The sequence below is a fragment of the Pseudorca crassidens genome, chromosome 5 (genome assembly GCF_039906515.1).
Source record: "Pseudorca crassidens isolate mPseCra1 chromosome 5, mPseCra1.hap1, whole genome shotgun sequence".
Classification (NCBI taxonomy): Eukaryota; Metazoa; Chordata; class Mammalia; order Artiodactyla; family Delphinidae; genus Pseudorca; species Pseudorca crassidens.
The window spans coordinates 51,482,300-51,509,038 of NC_090300.1; the positions used below are offsets into that span (position 1 = coordinate 51,482,300).

General features: G+C 36.7%; 1 protein-coding gene and 1 long non-coding RNA gene across 3 annotated transcripts in view; one reads left to right on the plus strand and one right to left on the minus strand.

Annotated features, from left to right (window-relative positions):
• Positions 1-26,739, minus strand: part of LOC137224883 (uncharacterized) — a 166,203-nt gene that overhangs the window by 55,073 nt on the left and 84,391 nt on the right. For both annotated transcript variants that reach the window (XR_010943550.1, XR_010943549.1), the window contains exon 2: positions 17,962-18,041. This is a non-coding gene — a long non-coding RNA (uncharacterized lncRNA). The remainder of the gene's footprint in view (positions 1-17,961; positions 18,042-26,739) is intronic.
• Positions 1,580-26,013, plus strand: LOC137224881 (uncharacterized). The gene is made up of 7 exons (XM_067737962.1): positions 1,580-1,605; positions 9,160-9,304; positions 12,584-12,677; positions 17,980-18,095; positions 20,529-20,671; positions 23,893-24,090; positions 25,968-26,013. Exons 1-7 carry the CDS (start codon positions 1,580-1,582, stop codon positions 26,011-26,013), a joined length of 768 nt encoding a protein of 255 aa, XP_067594063.1.

Sequence of the window (26,739 nt, forward strand, 5' to 3'; positions counted from 1 at the left end):
AGGTGAGGATCAACTGGGAGACTGGGGGAGACACTGGATCTGAGGATTCTGGAAAAGTCAGAATCGAAACACTGGAGTATGAATAGGTTTTGCCCAAGGCAGTGGAGGTATGGGATAGTTGTTTGGAGCTAGAAAGCTAAAAAGATAAACTAAGACCAGTTTTTGATTTATTTATCTTACCTAATTCATTTTGGGATAACATTAGTCTACAATTTTTGGACTTGGGGAAATTCTGACGTTGCTTAGAAAAGACAAGGATAAAAAAATGTCTGACATTTGGCATCTCTACCCCTATCATGGGAAAAACATCCAGAAAATTTGAGATGTAATGTTTTAGATATTTGATAGTTTTTTAAAAAAATTATACTAACTTGAATAGAAACAAATAAATTTGTAGATCATTATCAAATATGTTAAATTATATTTTTTAGCATAGAAAGTTTTTAGGCTAAGTTTCAGCCTAAAGCATTTTGTATGTAAAATTAAAGTTCTAACAGTAACATAATGTGGAGGAGAATGTGTTTTCACTCTTTTGATATGAAGCACATCTCTAAGGTTACTGAATAGTGTTAGTCTATGGATGGATTACCACTGCATGGAAAAAGGAATGAAAAGGAAACATAATGTTTTTTCCGACATGCCAAATATCTTGTTTTCAAATGAAGTTTTGAATAAAATGGTTTCCTAAATGCCTTGTTCTCTAAAGCAGTAAAGACTATGAAAGTGTTTACTGTGCTTTTGGCAAACAACAAATTCTCAGTACCCAAAAGCAGAGCTAACATTTTTCTATTTGGGGGAAAGGAGGCATGCAAGTAACAGGTTTAGAGAACTTTTGTTTTATCAGCTCCTGAAGTTAAAAATTCACAGCGCTATCTATACACATAGCAGGCACTCTGAGCAGACTTCTTGGACCAGTAAACAAGTATACAATATAATATAATATTCTCGCCCTTTTCTGTGACAGGTTGTAAAAATTTGCCTTGAAACGAAAACCTGCTATTTCTTTCCTTGTGCCGAACAAGGCAGAACTCCGTACCTTCAATTCAAAGGTGTTTTATTTGAGCAAGGTTCAAGCTGGAATTAGATAGCTTCCCTTTTGCCTCTTCTGCTTGTTCTGAAACTACAGGAGAGAAGCACGAAACCAAATACTGAGGGATACATTGCACTAGTACCACTCCAACTAAACTCAAGCCAGATGCAAACAATTCAAGAAACAATGGAGCTGAAGACAGCATACTTTTCAGGGATGCTAGGGCCATTTGTTCCTTCTGCTATAATTTATGTTCCTATAGTCAAGGTTCAGTTCTACCACAGTTTAGGCAACTCACTGGAAACAATGATCACCGTTAGCTGCTCCAGGAGCACAGGAATTCCTTAGATGAGCACTGAGAGATTGGTAACAATACCTCCTAAAGGGCCAGGTTGCTAGGTAACAGGTTGTTTCCTTGGTCACAGTGAATACATGGAAGACCCCCAAAGGAGGCTGCAGATTCTTGGTGGACGGCTCTCATAGCCCCTCCTGGGAGGAGGATGAAAAATGTCTTCAGAAAAATAGCCTTATGAAGGCCAGAGGAACTTTATGCACCAGCAAGACATGTCTGAAAGGTAAGCAAATGAAATGCTAAAAAGTAGCCTCAAGTCATTCCTTAAGAGAAAACAAAAAAACAAACATAGGTAGTATTCCTGTATTAAATTTCATTTAAAAATGTAAAATCATGCAACCTTTGTTACTGATGATGGCTGCTTGGAGAAAGAAGCCACCGTCTCCCCTATAGCAGGCAACAGGCTACAAATGCAATTCAGGTGATCAATACTGTAACAGAGAGAGCTGGACCTCTGTCTAGTAGTGGTACATTTATAGCTACACAGGGCTCTTTAAGAGAACGAGTGTGAATTTCAGGGGGAAAAACAGTTAAGACAGACAAAAGGAAATATCTATTAGTTAATATCCATGAATTATTAGTTAATATTAGTTTGTACCTATTAATTATATTTAAATGAAATTACTAGCACAAAACAGGACTTCTACTAAATCAATAAAGCCACAAATGAGATTAAATAAGAGGACAAAAACCCAATCCTTTTTTCCTCACTCCTAAGCGTTAGAGCTGTTACATAAATATTTCTCAAAGCACGCTGATAATTAGACAATATACAATTAGGGGGGTTGCAAGTTTCTTGAATTTTTTTGGTCCTTCTATTAGTGTTGAAGTTGGCTCTCATCTTTAAAAAAAGTGAGATTTGCACCTTCAATTTTCAGGATGAAATACACTGTGGTTTCATGAGTGTATGAAACGTATTTATAGCTCCCTAAATTTACTGCTTATAGTTAATGTAGGAATGATGCTTAGGAAGAGGTTCAGAAGCTGAAGCAGTTCTATTACAGAAGTTTTGTTTTTGTTAGCAAACTGTGTACATCTCAAGCAGTGTCCAGATGTTTTGTTGATTTTAATGTTAAAAACTGTGTCATAATTAAAATTGGGCATGTGAAACAATAGTTTTTAAATGGGTAGAAGTTCTGTGAACAATTATAAACTTTATTTTTCCTACTTGCTAACACCCTTGAATACACTATACCAAGAGGAAGTTTACTTGTGAGCTCTGTGAAAAAGTGATCTTTATGATCAGTATTATTTTTAAACTAGTAAGTTTTATAAAATTATTTTAGAGACAGTGTAAAAAGTAATGGCCAGGCTACAACTTAAACTTTAACCTTCAACTTTTGAAGGAGGAAGGAAGGAAGGAAAGAAGGAAAGGAAGGGAAAGGAAAGGAAAGGAAAGGGGGAGAGAGGGAAGGAAGGAAGGAAGGAGGGAGGTCGGAAAGAAAAAGAAAAAAAAAAAGAAAAGAAGTTTTCTTAGTGCCAGTATTCGTTCAGTCACGTTTCTGCACATCATGAAATGAGTCTTAGTCATACTACTTTCCTAACAGACTGTCACTTTCATTTGGAATTTTATTATAGCTTTGTTTCTGTTCACAAGATCTACCTAATCACATGTTGTCCTTTAGTGTCTATATTCTTCTCCTTTGTAGTGTTGTATGTGGTTGAATTTTCAAAATTATAACAACATAGGGAGTAGTAAAACATTCTTTTTTTAATTTTTAATTTAATTTTATTGTTTTTTTATACAGCAGTTCTTATTAGTCATCCATTTTATACACATCAGTGTATACATGTCAATCTCCCAATCTCCCAATTCATCATACCACCACCACCACCACCCCCGCAGCTTTCCCCCCTTGGTGTCCGTATGTTTGTTCTCTACATCTGTGTCTCAATTTCTGCCCTGCAAACTGGTTCATCTGTACCACTTTTCTAGGTTCCACATATATGCACTAACGATATTTGTTTTTCTCTTTCTGACTTGCTTCACTCTGTATGACAGTCTCTAGATCCATCCACATCTCTACAAATGACACAATTTCGTTCCTTTTTATGGCTGAGTAATATTCCATTGTATATATGTACCACATCTTCTTTATTCATTCATCTGTCGATGGGCATTTAGGTTGCTTCCATGTCCTGGCTATTATAAATAGTGCTGCAATGAACACTGGGGTACATGTGTCTTTTTGAATTATGGTTTTCTCTGGGTATATGCCCAGTAGTGGGATTGCTGGATCATATGGTAATTCAATTTTTAGTTTTTTAAGGAACCTCCATACTGTTCTCCATAGTGGCTTATCAATTTACATTTCCACCAACAGTGCAAGAGGGTTCCCTTTTCTCCACACCCTCTCCAGCATTTGTTGTTTGTAGATTTTCTGATGATGCCCATTCTAACTGTTGTGAGGTGTTGCCACATTGTAGTTTTGATTTGCAGTTCTCTAATAATTAGTGATGTTGAGCAGCTTTTCATGTTCTTCTTGGCCATCTGTATGTCTTCTTTGGAGAAATGTCTATTTTTGGATTGGGCTGTTTGTTTTTTTAATATTGAGCTGCATGAGCCGTTTATATATTTTGGAGATTAATCCTTCGTCCATTGATTCATTTGCAAATATTTTCTCCTATTTTGAGGGTTGTCTTTTCGTCTTGTTTATGGTTTCCTTTGCTGTGCAAAAGCTTTGAAGTTTCATTAGGTCCCATTTGTTTATTTTTGTTTTTATTTCCATTACTCTAGGAGGTGGATCAAAAAGATCTTGCTGTGATATTTGTCAAAGAGTGTTCTTCCTATGTTTTCCTCTAAGAGTTTTACAGTGTCCGGTCTTACATTTAGGTCTCTAATCCATTTTGAGTTTATTTTTGTGTATGGTGTTAGGGAGTGTTCTAATTTCATTCTTTTACATGTAGCTGTCCAGTTTTCCCAGCACCACTTATTGAAGAGACTGTCTTTTCTCCATTGCATATCCTTGCCTCCTTTGTCATAGATTAGTTGACCATAGGTGCATGGGTTTATCTCTGGGTTTTCTATCTTGTTCCATTGATCTATGTTTCTATAGTAAAACATTCTTAAGTATTGGGAATCTTCTAAATAACAGCTATATATGTGGTTACAGTAAAGTTCTAAGAATTTCTAAATATAATTTTGTTAATGGAACATAGAGGTATCTCAGTCTATCTTCATTGTTTTTGGTATTTTAATATAACTTCTTATTTCTATATATCAGTGAACCCACTAATAGGTACTGAAGTTTACAAGCTTTCCCTCTAGAGAAGTTTGATACATGTTTGTTCTTTTACTTTTGTTGTACCTTAATGTGGGGACCTATTTGTGTTTATAAGAAGGCACATGGGGTTGGAACAACAGGGAAAAGCAAAATTCATAAGAATACAACGTCGCATAAGATTAAAACCTGACCCATTCAGATAGAAATAGAGAAATGATAATTTTAGTTGTATATTTTTCAAAATTACAGTTAGTTGTGCTATGTTTTTAGAATCAACAATCTAAATAATTTCAGATATATCTGTTACAATCTGGGCCTTGGATACTAAAATTTGAGGGATATCTGTAAAACACACGGTTTTTTAGAACAGTTCACTGCTATATTATTTACTCAATTTATGGGTTTAGTTCTGGGAAATTAATTTAGAGCCATCCCAAATTTGAACATAATAACTTGGTATACCAAATCTGCCATTCCAGAAACTAACACATTATGATAACAAATTACTTCTTGATTTCGTGAAACTTCCTTTCTGAGTACTTTATATTATCTCATCATCATCTCTAGCATGCAGATAGTAAAATGATCACCCGTTTTACAAATGAATACATTTAGATATAGACATAGAGAGGACAGGGATTCTGGATTTTAAAAGATAAGAAGAATGGTGAAAGAAATCAAAGAGGCTGGATTGATATCTCCTTTCACCCAAATTTAATGCTCTAGAGTCCGTGGTAATTTTCCTCTAGCCAGTAACCTACGAAGTGCCTGGGTTTAGCAAGATTCCACTAGATTTGAGAACCTAGCTCAATATTTTGGGAGGAGAAAGAGAGCATTTGAGGATTTGGGGAGTGTCCTTTGCTAACTGAAAAATACGATTGAGCTTTTTCTTCCTTTCGAAATACAAAGCTCTCATGATGCAGCACTGAATGTAAATGGAACATTTAGAAATGGAATCATAGGCAATGCAATTTAGACAATGCTGGGTGTCTGTAAGGTGCCCTCTGGCCTTCTGGTTGGTGTGTGTCCAATATAGCCTCCCTCACCTCAAGAGCTCGGCTTCACCTCAGAAACTAGGCCATCTGCCACTTTCTCCTTCACTCTCCTTACAAAGCTACATAATCACCAACTTGACATTTGAATTAAACAGATAGCACCCTGTTGCAGCCGACAATTTATGAGGCTTATAAATTCCTGTTTGTAAAGGACATTGCAATCTTCCAATGAAAGGGGCTCATGAATTAATAGATTATATTATTATTGTTTCTCATCCTGCAGTCTCAGCTCACCCGATTCCTTCTTGTTGGCCATTCTACACTTTTTAAAACCAAGAATAGATGGCCAATTCAGATAATACCACCTAATTTAAAGACACTATAAGTTACTCCTGACAAATGTACAGTTTTAGCCATGGCACCTCCTCTGTGGCAGCTTTATACTACAGCATTAATAAAATTAATTTCTCTTTCATAAGGATTTAGAGTTGTAATTTATGATAACTGTTTGTTCACTGCAGGCAGAAAGATTAAAAATGAGTAAACCAATATACCAACTAAACTGCAAGTCTAGCTTTATTTTCTTTTGGGGAGGGGCAAGAGGAGAGGGTTTTAAAAACAGCTTGATGTTATCTGGAATGGTGTTCTCATAGGTTCTACTACTAAAGGCTTACCTCAGTAAACAGTCAGTGCTAAGATTTACATGTTCTATTAACTAGTAAATTATTTATCTGTAGTTAAGTGGAGCAATCAGAATAAGAAAGATCAATATTAATGATTTTCCTTACTAAAAACTGCACCCTAATAAATGATACAGATTTACAGTTATTTAAAGAATCACAGTAGCTTATCTGAATCTTATTTGAACCCTGGTAATTAAGAACACTTGGTCATTTACTTGTGTGACTTGGGCAAGTTATGCCACCTCTCTGGGTCTCAATTTCCTCATTTCTAAAATCAAAATAATAATGCTACCCACTTTGTTTGGTGACTGTAATGATTAAATGAGTTAATCGACGTAAAGTTCTTAGTACAATGCCTAGCACATAGCAAGTGCTCAAGAAATGTTAACTGTAAAATTATTATATTAGTAATAGTTGTCATCATGGCAATAATGTTGCAAAACAAAACAGAAAACCTTTTCACTCAGGCAGAGTCCACATCATCTTCTGAATATTAAAGGTAAGGAACCACCAGAGGTGCTAAGTGACCTGAGGTCACAGCAGTAGCTGTTTGTAGATTCCTAAGACTCACAGGTCTTGCAGTTTTGACATCAGTGATGTGTGCATTAAAGCAGATGGAGTAGAAGTTTGAGGGTGATCTACCTTTTCTTTTTTTTAAACTAAAGGATCAGAAATTATATTTCTTTGCTGATATTTCTCCCCAAAAAGCAGACCAAAGAGAACTTCCGTATGGAATTTAAGATAGAAGTAATGGAACAAAGAAGATTTTCAGAATGTCCCAAAGGTTTTACTGCAAGATTCCAGAATACTGCCCTTCACCACTGCCCTCTGGTGTGGCGCCCAGGAAGCGTATATGAATGTGAGAGAAGGAATCCAGCCTTTGGGACCCACAAAAAGATATCACACTGAAAGAGAGTCAGACTAGTCATCTACTGGTTAGAATCTTCTCAGATCATCTGTCCTTAGTTGAAACTCTACACCAAATTCAATTCATTCCATTCTGGCAGGAAAAAAAAAAAAAAAGAGAAAAAGAAATAGTGGGGATGTTATTTGCGTATGTACTTGTGTTACTGAAGTTTTAATTACCTTCTATTATTCATAAATGTCTAGTAGTAGTCAGGGTAATGGCGCAAGTACTAAGTTAAACTCTCAAATCTGCTAATGTAAACTAAGATGATGAGATAATTTTCAGTTACCTGTAAACGTGATTTTACCTTGAAGCTGTTGGGCTTGGTCTTGTAGCACTACACAAGAAAAGTGTACTGAAAACCCAATCAGCCGGATCTCTCTCATCAGATATTTTGGTTATGTGAACTTATTTTTCCCCCCTGTTCTCTGCTTTAAGCAAAATAAGACCATTTCTCACACTTACGAGTCAGCCTCTCATCACTGTGTAACCACCACTGAAGTTTAGAATCACAGAACACCAGTCACTGAAGAAAGATTCAGTCATGTTCATTACCCTTATTTTCCTGATTTCATTTTGGCAGAAAATGGCTAGCATAGTTTCATAAAGACAAGTGAATCCAAAAAGTTAGTTCAACTTTTATCCTCTGTTCATCCCCTGAAATACTGTTCCATTTTGCCCCATTTTTTTCTCCCTGATTGTTGGCCAAAACTCTGGTCATAGATAGTAGGATTTACCTGCCTCAGGAATAATAAATTTTGCACAATGTAATGTTGTTCTTCTAATGTTTGTTAATTTGTTGTTATGGTAAGGTATTCCTTGGTAATGTCAAGAAACAGTATCCAAATTATTAAAGAATTGCTCAAGTGTAAAGGAACTGAAAGGCATATATTTTCTGACTTTTTCACATAATTGAGACAAAGTCTTTGATTTGTTATTTAGTAGCAGATGGAGGAATAATTTTCTCCTTGATAATAGGACACAGTTTTATTTTCTTAATGGCACAGTAGTGCTATTTTTTGAAATGATGTAATGGCTATGCTCTTCTACTATAGCACATCAGTTAATGAATGAAAAATGAAAAACATTTTTACATTGTACTTCATGAAAGCAACTTCAATATACAAGAAGTGTCAGTTTCTTGTAAGTAAAATTGCTGTAGAGCTACATAGTAACTGTGTCATAAATACAGAATGCTGTCTCTTAAGATTCTTGGAGTCTGAAAAATGATCCCCAAAGAGTAAAAAGAGGTCAGAAATAGATACAATTTTTAGTTTTACTTAACATGAAAAAGCATATTTAGATATTTTTTAATTGGCTTAAAATACTATATAGCACCAATGACAGAAAGAGAAACATATAACCATTGCTAAGGAGAAAGGGAAAAGTGCAAGAATAACAGTGAATAATAAATATAGGAGAGCGAAAAAGACATTTTATATCCCAGCGGCATAACAATGGGAATACAGAGAGAACTGGACTGTTGTTAAGTGAAATGTTTGAGTATTATTTCAAAGTGAGTAAAATTGATTAAAGAACTTGAATTTTTAATATGTTTGCCACCAATTTCAGGGAAATTTCAGGGAAAATGGAAGGTCCAGATCAATGGAAAAACCAGTATGGAGTTTAAGGCTTGTTTGTGCCAAATCTGCAATGATAGCTCTACTAGGAATGATATTCCAAAATTGGGGCTGACTTTCTCGTTCATACCCCATAAGCATGTATTCGTGTGTACCATTAGATTTACTTTTCTAAGATCTGCAATCTATGTAGACACCCTTACCTTGGGAGAGAATTTGTCTTAAGTGACTGTTAGCCATAAAAAAATGTGTGTAGGACTATGACAGAATTCCTGGGATATCCTTTCTCTCTCCTCTAATTGGAAAAGTTGGTGTTTATAATTTGTTTATTGTTGTTTTATACAAAGGTATTTACATTTAAAGACTTTAAGCATTTTCTTTCATTCAGCTCTTCAGGTCAAAACACAAGCAGTCAGGAGATTCACCCATCTAATTCATCCTACACCTCCGACCTGAGTGAGTCACACACTGGCTCGGCTCTCTTGAGGAACAGAACTTTTTATTCACGTTCGGATTCTGGAATATCATCCCTGGTAAATATTTTTGATTAGCCCTTTACCTAATGATAAGTTTAAAAATGTGTTTTACCTTGGATTTCACACTTTTTAATAAGTGTATAGTTGTAATACACTTTTAATAAGTGTATAAACTTTATACACTTATTAAATAAGTGTATTTTAATAAGTGTATAAACTTTTAATAAGTGTATTAAACCTATCCTTGTAATTGGGGGGAAAATAAAAGGTTGGTACTCTCAGTCCCAACTCAAAGAGGCAAGGGAAAGAATCTGAGGTGGAGGAAGGAAGACCAAAGAGACCAAGATGAGTAGAAAAGATAAATGACCAGAGAAACAAAAATGGCGTCCCTTCCTTTCCCCCACTGAGTTCAAATTCTGTCCCTAGTCTAAGATTTATCTCCTTTCTTTCTGGAATGTCCTTTGGCCAAATTTTCTCCTCGTAAACTCACCACTTCCAAGACTTCTCTCTAACACATCTAAGTGGAATCAATCAGGCCTTTTCTCTTTTCCTTCTTTCAAAATTGTTCCACTCATCCCACTGGATCAAAATGAGTTATTTATATGTCTGCCTCCCAAATTACAGAAAATGAGTTTTTCAAGCACAAATGCCATATTTTATTTAACTTCGTATCCTCAGTGTCTGACAGAGTGCCTGACACATAGCAAGGGTACAATATATATTTGTGAATAAATGAATGGATTGAAATTCAAAATATTCAAAAATATTTATTGAACAAATGGATTAATCAATTGGTCCATCAGAATTAAAAAAGAAAAAAGAACAGGGTAAGACACAAATATTCACTATTCCTTTAAGAAGAAACAACGGTCACAGAACTGCAACACACTGACAGCCTTACATAGATATAAACAAAGAAATGCAAAGGCTCATTTTCCTACAATGTCAGAAATCCCAAAATCAACCTCATAACTCCTTTCAAAAACAGACAGGGACTGGTGGTGCAGTGGTTAAGAATCCGCCTGCCAATGCAGGGGACACGGGTTCGAGCTCTGGTCCGGGAAGATCCCACATGCCTTGGAGCAACTAAGCCCGTGCACCACAACTACTGAGCCTGCATGCCACAACTACTGAAGCCCGTGTGCCTAGAGCCCATGCTCCACGACAAGAGAAGCCACCGCAATGAGAAGCCCACGCACGGCAACGAAGAGTAGCCCCGGCTTGCCGCAACTAGAGAAAAGCCCGAGCACAGCAATGAAGACCCAACGCAGCCAAAAATAAATAAATAAAATAAATAAATTTTAAAAATGGAGGAGGCAGCATTTGCAATGAATATTAAAGGATGGATGCAATTTTAAAAATAAAATAAGATGAAAGAGTTTAAAAAAAAGACACGTTTTTGTATAAAATTAGATGTCAATTGAAAAATGGAAACTTTATTCTCAAATACAGCTTTAGCTTAGATCCTTTCTCAGCAAGAGTCTCATGAAATAGCACCAAAAGGTAAATGGGGTGTGGCAACTACAGGAAATTTAACTTCTAAGAAATTTTTATTCTATGATAGGAGCAAGCAAAAAGTTCCAAAAGCACATAACAGGTTGGGAAAGAAGCTTCCATAAACACGTAAACTGAACAACCAAGAATGGGCCAGAGACTACATTTTTCAATAATCTGAAATGTATTTGTGCTTCTTGTTTTTTTATTTTATTTTATTTATTTATTATTATTATTATTATTTTATGCGGTACGCCGGCCTCTCACTGTTGTGGCCTCTCCCGTTGCGGAGCACAGGCTCCGGACGCGCAAGCTCAGCGGCCATGGCTCACGGGCCCAGCTGCTCTGCAGCATGTGGGATCTTCCCAGACCGGGGCACGAACCCGTGTCCCCTGCATCGGCAGGCGGACTCTCAATCACTGCGCCACCAGGGAAGCCCTAATTAACTTTTTAAAGTTGCTCTTAATGAGGGAGAGAGCTTTTGTTATTTTTAAAATGAAGATATTGAAATATTTATGGAACAACTAAGGTCATTCAGTGATGAAGTAATGAAGTAAAAGATCAAAGCTAATTGATTATTAAAAAGCCACCTCTTCCCAATTTATTTTGAGACAGCTTTTCCCAAATTCTGCTTTACAGGATGCACTAGTCCCATGTGCTGCTCTAAGAATAAAAGGTTCCATGGTTTAAAAGTCCAGGGGAACACTTTGTAGTACAGACTCACAATATATGCTAAGATACTAAAGGCTCAGAGAAGTCCTGTAGCTTTAAGAGAAATGCTTAGTTCGGTTTAATCCAGAGCCTCAAAGCTTATTTAATGGTGGAAATGTTTTTCATGTTAGTATCAGTCAAACAAATGTACAGCTCAAGCAAAGCATAAACTATGCAAAATGCTGCTCTGTGAAACGAATGCAGTTGTTCCAAATATTGTAATGACATTTCTTCAAATCAAATATTCCGGTTTCATTTATATATGTGCATAACACTGGCTAACAGAAGAATGAAGCTATGGCGTATGTATTTAACATAATATTCCGTTCTGAGTAATATGCCTTTTTGTTTGTGTTAACCTTGAAACTATCATAAGCTATGTAAAATACAGGAATTTTGATTGATTACAGCCTCAGTAATAGTAAACAACATAAAATTGCCCTAGATGTGATCTTGGCACATATTCTGGTCAGTAATATACTGTCCAGAAAAGGAAGATGACCAGACCTGAAATATTTCATTCAATACTGGCTACACATTTTAAGAGCAATGTCAATAAAATGGAACTCTTCCCAAGGAGAACCATGTTTTCCCTGGATATTTAATAATTTGTAAACCATGATCTGTGAGTAATAACTAAATGACAAAGAAGATGACAACTATTACCAAACACTTAAAATAGTAGTCACATGTGGAGGGGTTCTTCTGTGTAGCCTCAAAAGGCAGAACTTGTACAACTGGACTAACTTAGAGGGATTACTTGGGGTCCATATAATGAAGAGCCATTAACAATTACAACTCTTCTAAAATGGAATAAGATTCTTTATGAGCTATTCAATAAATATTAAAGGACAGTTTATCACAGGTGGTGTAAAATGGGTTCATGAATGGGTAATATATTTATTTCTGCTGTCATTTGTCATCAAACATAAAACAGTTGCAGGTGTTGGAGATGCAAAGTTGAATAATACATAATTTAGATTGGACTAAGATAACGTTTATGAGCACACCATTAGGTAATTGGAGTTCAATTTGGCTGAATGTTTGGGATGGGTTCGCATTACTTGCACCCATAAAAGTAAGTGAACTATATATTGCCAGATGATATTTCTCTTCTCTCTTATTTTAAAGCTTCCATCAGATTCTTTTAAGTACCTTACTTGGCACAAGGTAGAACAAAATGACATCCAAGGAAGTCAACTGCGTTGCCCAAGAGTAAGAGAAGGTAAAGGAACAGAAGTGTGTGGTCTTTGCATACATGCTCCTAGTGGATGTTTTTTGAGGATCACAAGACATTACTTGGGGATTAAAAACCTGTATTACTTGCAGGTAGAAAAATTTCCCATTTCAAGACCATAGAGTTGTTAATATAGTGAAGCCACCTTTAAAAGTATATTCTTATAGCTGATTATATAAATAATAAATGTTCAGTATTAAATATTGGAAAATAGAGAAAGAAGAACCTGTAATTCAATTATCCAGAAATAGTCACTGTGACTTTTATTTCCAGTTAGTCTTTTTTTTGAAAAGCATGTATATATTTCTTTACAAAATTATGTGAACAATTGTTTCTTGAGTTTTTTCACTTTATATTGTGAGCCTTTCTTTCCGCCATGTTATTAAACATTATCCCAAACAAGTTTTTTAAAAGTTGCAGATCTTTCCATCATAAGGATATTATTAACTTTAGTTAACCAATGATCTTTGTTGGAATTTTATGGTCATGAATAACACTGTCACGTCAGTGGATGCCTTTAAGCTGATTAATCCTACATCAGTTTTTTAAAAAGCGTAAAAAATAATCTAAATAAACCAGGTAGTCTCATTAGTATGTTCACTAAGCATTTTAAATTTGGTAAAATAACCAATGTTTTACTATTCCTTTTTCATCCTATCAGATTTTACAAGTGTACTGGTGTGACAGTATGAAGAATTTTTTATCTGCAGCCCCAATATACATAATGTTTGATTTCTATAAGTAGCTTCAATAGATAAGTTGTGTAAGGGCAGAGAGTGTGCGTTTCTCTTGTCTCTTTTGCATCCCCCATAAGCTGATGAAATAATATTAGACATAATTCCTGCTGCAGTGAGTATTTATTCTTTACAAAACATCAAGTATCTTGGCTACCTTGTATCTGTATTTGCAAACTTGCAGATACATTGTCTATCGTACAATTGTAATATTGATTTAAGAAAAGTTGCTTTAGATATACTCATCTGCCCATTTCCCCACTCCATTGCATTACTTTACCCACCAATGTCTTTCTTCTTTCACTCAAACTCAATTGACAAAGAGTGATTAAAATAATATCATTTTCTTTCTTATGTTTTAACTCTGCCATATCTATTTGCAGCTAAGCACTGGCTTATATAAGAAAACATTATATTATAATGATTTATATTATATTAATTTATTTTATAATAATAAAATATTATTAGATAGTACTATTAGAGGTAAATTAGAACTTCCCTTTGGAGAACTTAGAATATTTTTCAAAGAGCAAGAAATTATGGGGAATTAGTGACATGTACACACTTCTATTTTTAAAATAGATAACAGGAGCCTACTGTAAAAAAATTTTTTTAAATGAATAAATAAATAAGTAATAAAAAAGAAATTATGGGGAATTAGGAAGGAAGGAGACCAGAGGCCGTGGAGGCCATGTGTGTCACAGGCATAGAGTTCATCAGCAAAAGAAAGAGAAAGGGTTACATCAGGGGCTAACGAAGGCAGGGTTTAACTGGCTCTTAAACTTCAGTGTACGGACAAATTACCTGGAAGTGTGTGGTAAACACAGATTCCCAGGCAGCATGCCCAAATAATCTGATATAGTTAGTCTGGAGTGGGGCCCTGGAATCTGCATTTGTTAAAATTATCACAGGCAATTCTGTTGCAGATGATCTGAGGGCCATGCTATAGGAAACACTGGTTTAGGGGGCTTGGGGAGAGGCAGGAAAGGAAGAAATTTGAATAGGAAGTGAAATCTTGAGAAAGTAAGGGTGTTGGCATTTATGTGCACGTGCGTGTGTGTGTGTGTGTGTAAGTGTGTGTGAGGGGAGTGGTTGATAATTGTGCAAGCACAACGAGGCTTTGGAGCACAGGTGAAGAGCTGAGGTTTAGAGAGAACTGTAGAACTGAAGAAACTGGAAGAGATGACAGAAGAATAAAATCTAAGTGTAAACTGAAAATGAGCATGTGTAAAGAGTCCTGTGGTCTCCCTCCTTCCCTGATTTAAGCAGCCAAGTCATGCCCTGAGGTCGTCACTCAGCAAACCGAGCCTTCCTGATGACCATGCTGGCCATTTATGCAGAGGCTATCATTGCTCTGCAGAGATAAGGCATATTTTCCTTCTACAAATCATTAACAACACCCATTCTCTTGCAAGTGGTAAAAAGAATGGAGCATGATCTAGGGGATGGGAAACAGTGGAAAATCCCATCACCTCAAACCGTGAAGAAAATAGATGTCCTTTGTTTGTTGCCCTAAATTTTGTTGAAGTGTTTGGTTTTTTCCTTTGTTTTCGGGGTTTTTTTTTTTTTGTGAGATGGAGAACAAGTGCATTTCAGAAGCATTCTGATAAGAATGACCCTCTTTCTAGATTAGATCCTGAAACACCCATAAGACTACTTCAGTTGATCTCAGTTGCTCAAACTGTACATCCAGGAAGAGTCCCTAAGAAAAGAAAGGTTAGCTGGTGTGTGATAAACAGCAATTTCCCAAGGCTTTGATTGCCAGATAGAGACGGACTTAACTCCTCCCAGTTAAACGAAGCAAAAGAGCAAACTGTTGGCAGAATTCTTTTAGAGAATAGATTCTTTCTGTTTGAAAATCTCCCAGCAAGTTAATTCAGTCACTGCTGTTAGGAGTTACTAATCCAGGGAGGGGACAAAGAACAAGCTCAGAGATGGCAGGTGAAAGCCAACATCCCTGGGCTGCCAGATATTCCAGACTTCAGTTCTCAGCTGCTAAGATATATCTTCAATTATCAACCAGGTCTGAGTTTAAAAAAAGAATCCAATTTAATAGAACTCCTCACAGTGGAAGAGACCTTCGGCTTCCGACTTCAAAGAAATCTTTGAAAGCTGCTTTAGAAAGAAATAATTGAAAGGACAGAAGATCGATAGAACTCAAACAAACAATACAGGGCAGAGTTTAGTAACTCTGGGGCATCTATTGCACAAAGAAAGCCACCAAATTTGGGGGGGGGTATTAAAGACAATAAATCCTGAGGTCTCCCCAGTCAATTAGGTGATGGTTCCAGTTTTTCCAGTCCTACAACTTTTAACTCCAATCATCCTAATCAATGAACAAGATCACTTCCTAGCACAAGGATATTTTATTTGTAAAGTGATTGGGACACTACCACCTTCAGGGGTAAGTGGTTCCCTGGGTGGCAACATTAGAGTTTGTTATGAGAGAAATGTCTAAAAGGACAGGTTAGATTCTGGCTTCCACCTGTGCCTGATGAAAAAACTGATGTTTTTGTCAATAATGGAATATTGGACTGTTGCTCTTATCGCCTTCCATAAATCCTTCACAAACGGACTCATTATCTCCCATCACAGTCCAGATGAACTTGCCACAAAAGCAAAGTTTGTTCCTGATACCTTCAATATCTTTTCTATGCTCTTTTCACCTTTGAAATTAGGGGAATCATGAATTCCAGAAAAATGAAGTTGGGGGGAAAGGGGTACAAATGGTGCCAGGTCTGACTCAAGAAATACAATATATTAGAGTTGGAAGGCAATTGAAATCATTTAGTTTAGGATTGCTGTCAGGGGCCTTGGTTGGCATCAGAGCTGAATGAAGTTTGCCTGGGGTAGCATGATAAGAGTGTAGGGGTCTATGGCAATAAGAAGCCTATGTTGGTGTAAAAGTATTAGAAATCAGTATTTTTTATAAAACGTTATCAACTTCAAACATAATTTCTCACCAAATTCAGCCCTTGATGGGCCCTTGATGCTAGTCTTCCCCATATTTTTGCAAACTTGGAAAACCGAGGCTCAGAAAATTAAAATTAATCATCTGGAGTCACACAAGTACCTGCTACTTAACTCCAGACTGGAAACAAGATATCCTTTCCCTAACCCTGGAAGTTATGTGCAAACCCGATTTGGAACACAATGCGTTTGGAAAATAGTAGGAAATGAGTTTGGAAATGGAGATTGGGATAAGATAGTAGAAAACCTTGCCTGATGAACTAGGCTTTTTCATCTTTATTTGGTAAGCAGTAAGAAACCTGAAATGTTTTGAATATGTCAGTCCTGTGGTAAAAGCTGTGTTTTATGAGAGCTGGGTGGCAATTTGTGTCATTTATGTTGAAGGAGAGAAGACTGCAAACCAGGAGATCCAAGAGAAAGTAGTTACGGTTCAGGTAGAAGATATGAGGGTCTGGACATTGAAAGTGAAGGGATAGGTTCTCAAGGGGAAAACTGGTAGGACTAGGTGGCTAATTGCATTGAGAGACAAAAGAGAAAGAAAGTCAGGAGTGACTTCATAATCCCTAAAGAGAAAATTATATGAAAATTAAAACCATTATACTGATGATTCTTCTCACTTGCCTGGGCTAGAAGTAATTTATGTAAGATTAAAAGTTAACTCTACATGTTGACTTTTCCGAACAGTTAATAGAGGTCATTCCTCCCCTTTAATCACTCTAGAAAATCATCAAATTATCTCTGAACCTCAAAATATTTGCCCAGAATTAAAGAGTCTAATAAAGAATACAGATATTATATATTTTAGCTAGGACATTTTTCCTAGCAATGTGCTAAATTGCATTTAAAAAGAAATCTATAGGTGAGAATTTAAGCTAAAGCTGACATTTGATCCTCTGTGGAAACCTAGACCATAGATAGCAAACTTGTGAACAATTTAAATTAAAATAATCTGCAACCCTATTTTTTTTTCTGATAACTGTATTCACTCTACTGTAAACTTAAAAAAAGTAAAACAGATGGAAAAGAATAAACTTGCTGATTTGTTTGCTATTTCCTCTCTCTTGTATAACTCATCCTGTGATGGGAGGGCCTAGGAAGTCAGCCCATCAGAAATGCCACAAGGCTTCCTGCGGCAGGAAGAGAAACAAAGGAACTGGGTGGCTTAAATATTTAACAATCATCCCGTGATTAATTTACTCTTGTCATACCTGCACATCTGATTTAGTGTTCTCAAATCAGAGGTTTCACTTTGTTTTGTTTGGAAGACATGAGAGGAAAGTTATTCAGCAAATTTCAGGAAAAATGATTTTCAACAATTAGAAAGTGTACAAAGTGGTCAAGTCCTGGCATCTTTTCTGTCCCCATCTCTTCCCCAACCCAGTTAAGGCAGGCAAGCAAGAGTGTGTTAAGTAGCATAAATACATTTTGTTACTGCTCACACTATGTGGGCCTAAGAGTCTAATCCTGTCTCCCTCAATCCAAATATCTAGTGGAAGTTTAAAACAACCGGCCAAGCATCCAGTGAGGCTGTCAATCCTGTCTTCCTAAACCTACTTCCAAGATCTCACCTTGTGATTTCTGCTCAGGACCCTCTGCGGAAGAGTTGTTCTTCAGACAGGAGTGTACCTTGCCTCCACGGAAAAGAGTCCTTGAAAAAAACAAATGGGAAACATGGCTGCAAGAAAACTGGGAGGACTGCAAGGTGAGAACATAAAAACAGAAGAAGAAAAAAAAAGCCTATTTCCCTCATTGATTAAATTACGACATTTTTTTTTTTAAAGGGTATTTGCCAGCATAAACACCAAAACTTTAAGCACATCTTTAGAACTTTCTCTGAAAATAGTGGTGTTTGGGCTCTCCATCTCTTTTTCCATCCTTTCTCTTCATCAAGACTTGCTACTTATTTTCTAATCTTTATTTTATCTTGATATTGCTGAACTTTGGAAAAAGTTTAAAAGAATTGAGAATGAAATTGGGTTTTTTTGATAATAAAAAAGACAAATATTGAACAATAATCCTTATGAGAGAATTTATGATGCAATCTTGAATCCTTTGAACAATGCAGTAAGCCAAAATTTTTGAAGATTCAGGGCAGCCAGTTGGGTCTGAACAGAGCTATCCTGGAACAAATCAAACTTTCACCAGTGAAGGATATGAGCTGTGGTTTCTTGGTGCTGAAAATGACTCCGCTGGCTGAGCCACTGGCATTGAAACAGTCCCTGTAGTTAGCCCGACCACTACCAATCTATGGGGCTGCCATCACTCAAGCTTCTAATTCCAATTGGAGCAAGTCATGTTTAAGCAGAGGACTGAAGATTTAACTGGGAAGACTAAGCCATTGGTAGCAATAAAAGAATAAATCAACTTCTTTATAGCAGAGTAAGATGTCAATATTTTTTCTTCGAAGTGATCAAATTGTACGTGAGGATTTTAGGAAATCTTCCCCAAATGAGACTTACTGGGATCTCCTGTTGCCTTTTTTGTTTTACAGATTGATCTTGTATGTTGTAGGATTATAGAATTAGGGCGTGGGAAGGAGCTTCAGGGAGGGTCTGGTCCCAACTCCTTCCTTTCAAAAAGGAAAGGAAAGTTTAGAAAGAGAAATGATTTGCCCAAGGTCACACAGCTAATTAGCAGAAGACAGGAAAATAGAATATTGTTTCCCAGTACAGTGTTTTCTTTCTAAAATTAATTTTAATTATTCTTATATAATGGATGGATACATTCTACTCTTTAAAAATTTAAACAATGCTCCTATTTATTTATTTGAAAAATTTAACCAATACACTTAAAACTTTGACCTCCACTCCCAGGATTCTTTTTAGAGGTAATCATTCCAGTGTATACCTGCATTCGTTCTTTATAGCTGTCATTTAAACCATGGATATATTGTAAAGGCCAATGGAACCTTCCTAATAAACTATCATAGAAAGTTTAACTGGCCTTTAGATAACTATACTGTCAGAGAATGGCTAAATAAACTTTAAACTATCACAGAAAACCTTACTGGGAAATAGCGGTCAAAAAATTCTATTTGAGAAGGTGATATTTAATGTAGAAATGATAAATATAATATCTTAATATTTCTTTGGTTTTATTTTAAATTAAGACCTTTTATATTTTGGGAAAATAAAATTTAAAGTAACAAATTTTATAATGTTTAATGTCTAAAAATATCAAGACCATATCTTTTTAGATAGATATTGATATTTCCCTAAAATAGTAAATTATTTTGCTTCAATTTTTTTTAAAAATGTCATTTTATGCAATAATTTCTATTCACAGAAATTGATGGTAAAACTTTGGAAACAAAAAGTTAAGTTGACTTTTAGCAATAGAGTTTACAAGAGCAATGCTACCACTGAGAGTGGTTTTAATTTCCTTGGGATCAAAGTTGGGGCTTCCCTGGTGGCGCAGCAGTTGAGAGTCTGCCTGCTGATGTGGGGGGCGCGGGTTCGTGCCCCAGTCCGGGAGGATCCCGCATGCCACGGAGCGGCTGGGCCTGTGAGCCGTGGCCGCGGAGCCTGCGCGTCTGGAGCCTGTGCTCCGCGGCGGGAGAGGCCACAGCGGTGAGAGGCTCGTGTAAAAAGAGATCAAAGTTGACTGATGTTAAAAGTAAAAATAAAATACCCACTATCTCTGAAATATGCCAAGTCATCCTTATGTATGTATCCCAGGTTATTTTTAAATAAAATCATATTTTCCATCTTCTGAATGATGGTATCTTACTCTGAAATGTATATAAATGTGATTTCTGAGTATTTCCAAGGAGGCTAAAGATAACTAATCATTTAAAGCCAAACAGAACTTTACCTCCTCTACTTTTTACTCCTAGAAGTTTTACCCCTAGAAGTTTCAGAATCTGTTTGAGGGTCTTTCCCTCTCTCCCTGATACACCCGCCCCCACCAACCTTGTGTGTAATCGTAATCAGGATCCAGTCAGGATCTTCACCTTCCCTCCCTACCTTGAGAAGCTCTGCAATAATTTTGTGTTTGGATGTGTGAATATTTTAGAAGACCAAAAAACAAAATAGTAAAAACTGCTGGTTTAAATATACAACACATATTAATTTAATAACTATTTTTAAAAGTTGATAAAGCACTTGCTTTTTCTTTTTATTTGTTTTTCCTTCAGAATTTGAACCTTTCATTTCAGGATTTGGGGGACCCTTATCAAGTTGCAAATTTTAACAGGATTCTTAGAAGACTAATTCGAGTTGAAACCCTCTGGTTAGTGGATAATTCACTGGTGGATTTAAGTGCCGCAAGATTGCCAAGGTATCTGCTCCCCAGCATGTCCAATTACTAAGTTAAAGTGAAGTCTTTGCTCTATGGGTACGTGACCATTGTCTGTTCATACTGTGGCTCCTCTCATGTGGTCAGGTCTTAGTGAGAGTGCTAAGCGATGCCTGGGCAAGGCAAAAAGGGAAATTTATAAATCAAAATGTCATACTTTAGAGGGAAAAATCTATTCTTTTTCAAATTAATACTGTTATTATCAATTATTAAGGGAGTAATTTGTAATCATAGAACATATTGGCAGAAAAGCCTGCTGTGTTCCTTGCATTGTCAACTGGAAATACAATTACATTATATATACATTATCATTCTAAGTTAGTGATTTTTTGTCATATTGTCTGAACACTTGTGGGGAAAGACTCTACAGGTAGTTGACAAGAGTCAACTTGTCACTTCACATTGGCTTCAGGGTCACATTCTAATGGAGGGGTAGGGGTTGCCAATCAGAACAGTGACAAAAACAAACTAAAAATTTTTAAATTTATACGGCCTCCTTGATATTCCAAGGACCCTAAGCTACTGAAGTTAAAGATAATCTGTCTCTTTGCTCAGGATTGCTTGAGAACTCTTTGGAGAGCTGCCCTTTGCTTCACCAGGCAGATGGGTAGCTGGAGTGAGCTCTGGTAGCCATCAGAGGGGCAGACAGAGGTTCTCAGAAGAGAATTAGGAGATGAAGGAAATCAAGCAGCCACAAGAAGGAAGGGTAAATCCCAGAGCAGGTTAAGATACATCTCTGAGCTGGGCTGAGGTAGGGCAACAAAAAGAGATCATCAGGGGTGGGATAGGGAGGGTGGGAGGGAGACGCAAGAGGGAGGGGATATGGGGATATACGTATACATATAGCTGATTCACTTTGTTATACTGCAGAAACTAACACAGCAATGTAAAGCAATTATACTCCAATAAAGATGTTTAAAAAAAAAAAAAAACAGATCATCATAGTTGCACAGGAGAGGGAAACAGTCAGGCAGACAGAGGAAGTGTCAGAATATGCAATGGTTCCTGGGTATCTTTGGTCATATTCAAAGCCCCTTCCCAACTTTAGACAGACTTGGATAGCATTTGATTTTACTTATGTTCTTTTCAAATGACAAATTTAAAAATACCTAAATAAAAAATTTCAGAGGAATCTTAATATCACTGCCACCTTAACTTATTCAGTTACTTGATGTTAATTTGTTCAGTTTTTTTTTTCCCCAGACTCTCTTCTAGGGATAAAATAGTGATGCATTAGTTATATTTTTCTAATACACATTTAAATAAACAACGACGAATTTTAACAGTAACATAGCCTACTTTGGAAACACTGAACTAGAAGACCATTAATTTGGAGTATGTGAACTTGACTTGATCCAGATCAGTAAACTTCCAAATCTTTGCTATCATATAAAAAAGAAGAGAGAGAGAAACTCCAGTGACTGAAGAAAAGACTTGACCGAGTTTTAGTATTCTCTAGATGTATTCTTTTGGCCTTTCTTTCTTTAGAAATAGGATATGTCATATAAAATTATATAATTGCAATTCAAACTTTACAACTGTCAAATCAGTGTATCAAGAGAAAAGAAAATTGATGCATGTATATTCATAGCCTCCTTCCCTTCTGCCCCAGGTGAAAAACCACACTTGGTTTGCCACTCGTCTCCCCTAACATTATCCGACTAAGGATCTATGGTAGGGTGAATCTGAGAGGCTGAGAAAGTGGCAGGGTATACACTGAAAATGAGAGAATGACTAGCAGATGAGAAAACAACAGATTTCAAGGAGGACAGAGAGACAGGATCTGCTTGGGCTGGGTTTTCAATTAGAAATTGCAATAGTACTAACGTGCATCTAAAGATTATGTATAGGGACTTCCCTGGTGGCACAGTGGTTAAGAATCTGCCTGCCGATGCAGGGGACATGGGTTTGAGCCCTGGTCCAGGAAGATCCCACATATCGTGGAGCAACTAAGCCTGTGTGCCACAAATACTGAGCCTGCGCTCTAGTACCCGTGAGCAACAACTACTGAGCCTGCATGCCACAACTACTGAAGGCTGCATGCCTAGAGCCCGTGCTCCACAACAAAAGAAGCCACCGCAATGAGAAGCCCGCGCACTGCAATGAAGAGTAGCCCCCGCTCGCCGCAACTAGAGAAAGCCCGCACGCAGCAACGAAGACACAACGCAACCAAAAATAAAAATAAATAAAAAATAAATTTATTAAAAAAATAAATAAAGATTATGTATAACCTAGGAAAGAGTGGAAACCTAAAGTTATCAAAGATATGACTAAAAGACTGTAAAATATCCATATGGAGAGGGAATGTTAGAAAACAAGAAAAATGACAATAATGGATGTGAAAAATTACAATGAAATCTGGGTGGGTTCAAACTGAATTTGTGTTTTTCATGCTGCTTTGTGGCTGTCCTTTCTCTGTTTAGCACCATATTTACCATTAGCAATAATTATTTACTAAATGTCTTTGTGGGGTATGAGGTTCATAAATAAGTACCCTGTCTCAGGGTATTAAACCTCAGCTTATAAAGGAATTTTTCCTTTAGGTAAGGTGTCAGTGATAGATTTGGAATTATTGTCTCTACTTGCATGGTTTTATACAATTACAGTTTTAAGGCAAAAATATGAAGAAGCATTATCTGTCAGGAAAATGTATTCAACCTAAATGCCTAACGCACATTTCTTTTCCTAAGGATAGCTTTTAGTTTTCTTTGGTATAAAAAGGCCTTTTTTTTCTGATTTAAAATGCTATTTCTCAATATAGAATTTAACTACAGAAAAGTAGAAAGAAAGGAAAATAATTAGAATCTCACTATTTAGGGGCAATACTCTTCAGCAGTTATTAAGTTTCTTTGGGTGAACTTTTATATTGCTGAGATTACATGCAGCTCTTCACTCTTTCATTCAGGACTTATTGAGAATCCACCATGGACCAAATACAATGCCAGGTACTGAGTGTATACATTGGGAAAAGAAACAGATTCCTGCCCTACACAAGCTTACAGTCTTATATATCTTGCTTATTTTCTCTTAATATTTTAATATACATATTTCTCTTTTCTTCCCAACCACATTTGTAGAAAATATCACTGTCACACCTTTGAGGGGCTATGGTCTAGGTGAGGCATGCTGGTGTTTTGCAAGATTTAGTGGTTTACCATCCTCTTTAGGAGACAAATGACAAGATGTTTATATTTTATATCCAGCTGCAGAGTTTTAAATATGAACAAAAACCATCTCACATCTTTCAAACAATTGCCAAAGATACCTCAGATACAGCATTTATCCTTGGCTGAAAACCATATTGAGACTCTGGCTGGGCTCTCCAGTTTGCGGTGCACGCCATTGGAATCCCTTACGCTCAAGAGGAACCCTTGTGAGTTTCACCAAAACTACCGGAAACGGTGAGGCCCCAAACGCCTTGTCACCTTTTGTACTTCATTGAATATTATACTTTTAACAGTTGTTCCCCTCGTGATTAAATCTGCTCAGCAAGTATTTATCTTATTTACTATGTGTTGAACTTTTCATGCTTCTAATCTCACCTAAAGAACTTTGAACTGATTTGTGTGTGTGAGTTTAATCTTTAATACACTCTTCTCTCAGTTAATTTATGACTGCTGTACAAACTTTAGGCTCCTCCTGTAATGTGACTTTACATACATTAAGATGTTTCATTTTAGACTTTCAAATCCTATGCATTTTCTCTCATAATGTTTAATAGATACTGTATCTTTTTAAAAATTTCTAAATATAGGTTCCTATCAAGGTCCATATGACCATCTTATAAATTGTTTATTCTCTGGCTTTGTTTTCATCCCTTTGGGCCACAAGGGCACCATTAATTAAGTGAATACAAAAAAGTAACTGATTTGATCTACTCTAGTGGTGGAAAGAGCTGGAAAACCTGCCAAGAATAAACGATTTTTATTTCTTTGTCAGTACTGGGAACATTCTTAATGATAATAATGGAATCTAAACAACCTTGGAGTGTGCACCAAGTAATATGGTAATATGGTAATATTTATCTCCAGCTAATTCCCAGCACCACTATTAGTGTACTTACAGGAATTAAAAGGGTGAAAACAAGCCACTGAATTCTAGAACCTATATTTGCCCCCAGATGACCACAAGTCATCTCATCTCTCAGTGTGAATCCATCATACAGAGCCTTAGATCATCTCTAGACTCCATTTCCAGTCTATGATTATAGTGCTTCCTCCACATCCAATTTCAACAAAAGACAGTTCTCATTACCTTCCTTTCTCACACTGCCATTTTCCCAAGACAGCAACTGTATTCCAGAGGCCTGTATAATATTAGACTCTTCAACCCGTGATGAACAATGAAAATTGTCAAAGTAAAAATTCTAATCTCTGTTGGTACTACATAAATCTCATTACTGCCGTTGTCTTCCCTCTGATGTAGTCTGAAAGCAAAATTTCATATTCTGTGACAATAAATTCTCAAATTGCTTTTACATAAGTGAAAACTAGCAGCACAGTTGCCTTAATATTGAACTAATATTTAACCATAATAATGTTTTGAAGTCTAAAATTCTATTTCCTACAGTCAGAGGAGATTTAGCTGGACTTTTCAACATTATTCATAAAAAAGCACACTTCTAGTCATAGAGATAATTGATTAGTATTATATTTCAGTTTGGTTAATTTATATGTGGGATTTTAGAAAACACCTTGGTCCCAACTCAGTCACTTGCCTCCCTTCAAAGAATTCCTTGTAACAGTAGTGTTAGATTAATTATCTGAAATCTGATATGCCCTGAGGTCTCACTATAAATCTGTCTTCAGAATTCATGATGTGGTATAGAATTATGTGAGAATGAGCGATATAATGAGGTTTTCCATTTTCCTAGTATTCACTCTATTGGATTGAGTCCAAAGTGGATATATACTGACACTCACGCTATAAAAAGCCAGGTTGTATTGACTGAGGTAGTGCAGGGTTGCTTTAAACAGAAAGACGTGGTCATTTTAAAGTATGAGGGAAGGATTTAAGTATCCACTCCTGCTAAGGAACTAAGCTGAAGTCTCAAGTTCATCCAAATTTGGGTTTAGTTATCTAGCCAAAATTCCACAAGAGGATTATAACAGCATTCATTTTGTCACTGTCATTCATTTTGTCATTTTGTCTCTGTCGAGGATTTAGGCCAAACTTTCAATGGCCCTTTACATCACGATCAGAATTATTTAAGTATAAGCTTTTCTTGATCACTGACACCTAGAATTGTGACTGTCTTTCCCTTCCTCCTTTGTTTCAGATCCTCCAATAAGAAGACAGCACAGTTCAAAAGAGAAAGGACTTAACGATAGAGCTAATAGTATAAGTCCCAGTAGGTAGAGGGCAGTCCAATTTCTGGGACACCCACAGGCAAACTCTTCTACCATTCTTCAGAAGTCAGTGTTATCTTAGTTCACCATAGTTTGACTTTTTAAAAAGAAAGTGACTAGGACTTCCTGCCAGCTAAGTCTGAACGTGGGAGCCAGAAGACTTAGCTTTTAATCTTTGCTCAGTCACCTACAGGCTTTATGATCTTGGATAAGTTATTTAAAATGGGGGATAAAAACTAACTTGACAGAGTTGTGAGGATGAGATAATGTGCAGAAAGCATTTAGAGCTAAGAAAGTCATGCAGCCAATGGGAGCATTCGAGGAGGTTGGCACCATCATTAGTTGCCTCAGCACATCACCTGAGAGGCTTCAGCATCTTTCAGCCTGGGCCAATGCCAGAGCCATGCATTTCCAATGGCCTGAGCCCCCAGAACTCCCCAACCAGGAAAGCTGTCCACTTGAAAGAAAATGCTGCTTTGTAACACTGCTAGGCATACAACTACTGTTTAACTGGGTTGACATGAAAGACTGCTTCCTGAACCTGGAAGTGACTGTCTAAATTGGAAATGTGAGCTTCAAAAATGCTCTCTGTCGGGGCTTCCCTGGTGGCGCAGTGGTTGAGTCTGCCTGCCGATGCAGAGGACACGGGTTTGTGCCCCGGTTCGGGAGGATCCCACATGCCGTGGAGCGGCTGGGCCCGTG

What these genes read in the sequence shown, in the direction of transcription:
- LOC137224881 (XM_067737962.1), top strand. Translation starts at nt 1,580, where the DNA reads ATGCACCAGCAAGACATGTCTGAAAG. An exon ending in CAGCAAGACATGTCTGAAAG is followed by an intron (nt 1,606 to 9,159) that starts GTAAGCAAATGA and finishes TCTTTCATTCAG; the next exon opens with CTCTTCAGGTCAAAACACAA. An exon ending in AGTGCCGCAAGATTGCCAAG is followed by an intron (nt 20,672 to 23,892) that starts GTATCTGCTCCC and finishes TTTTATATCCAG; the next exon opens with CTGCAGAGTTTTAAATATGA.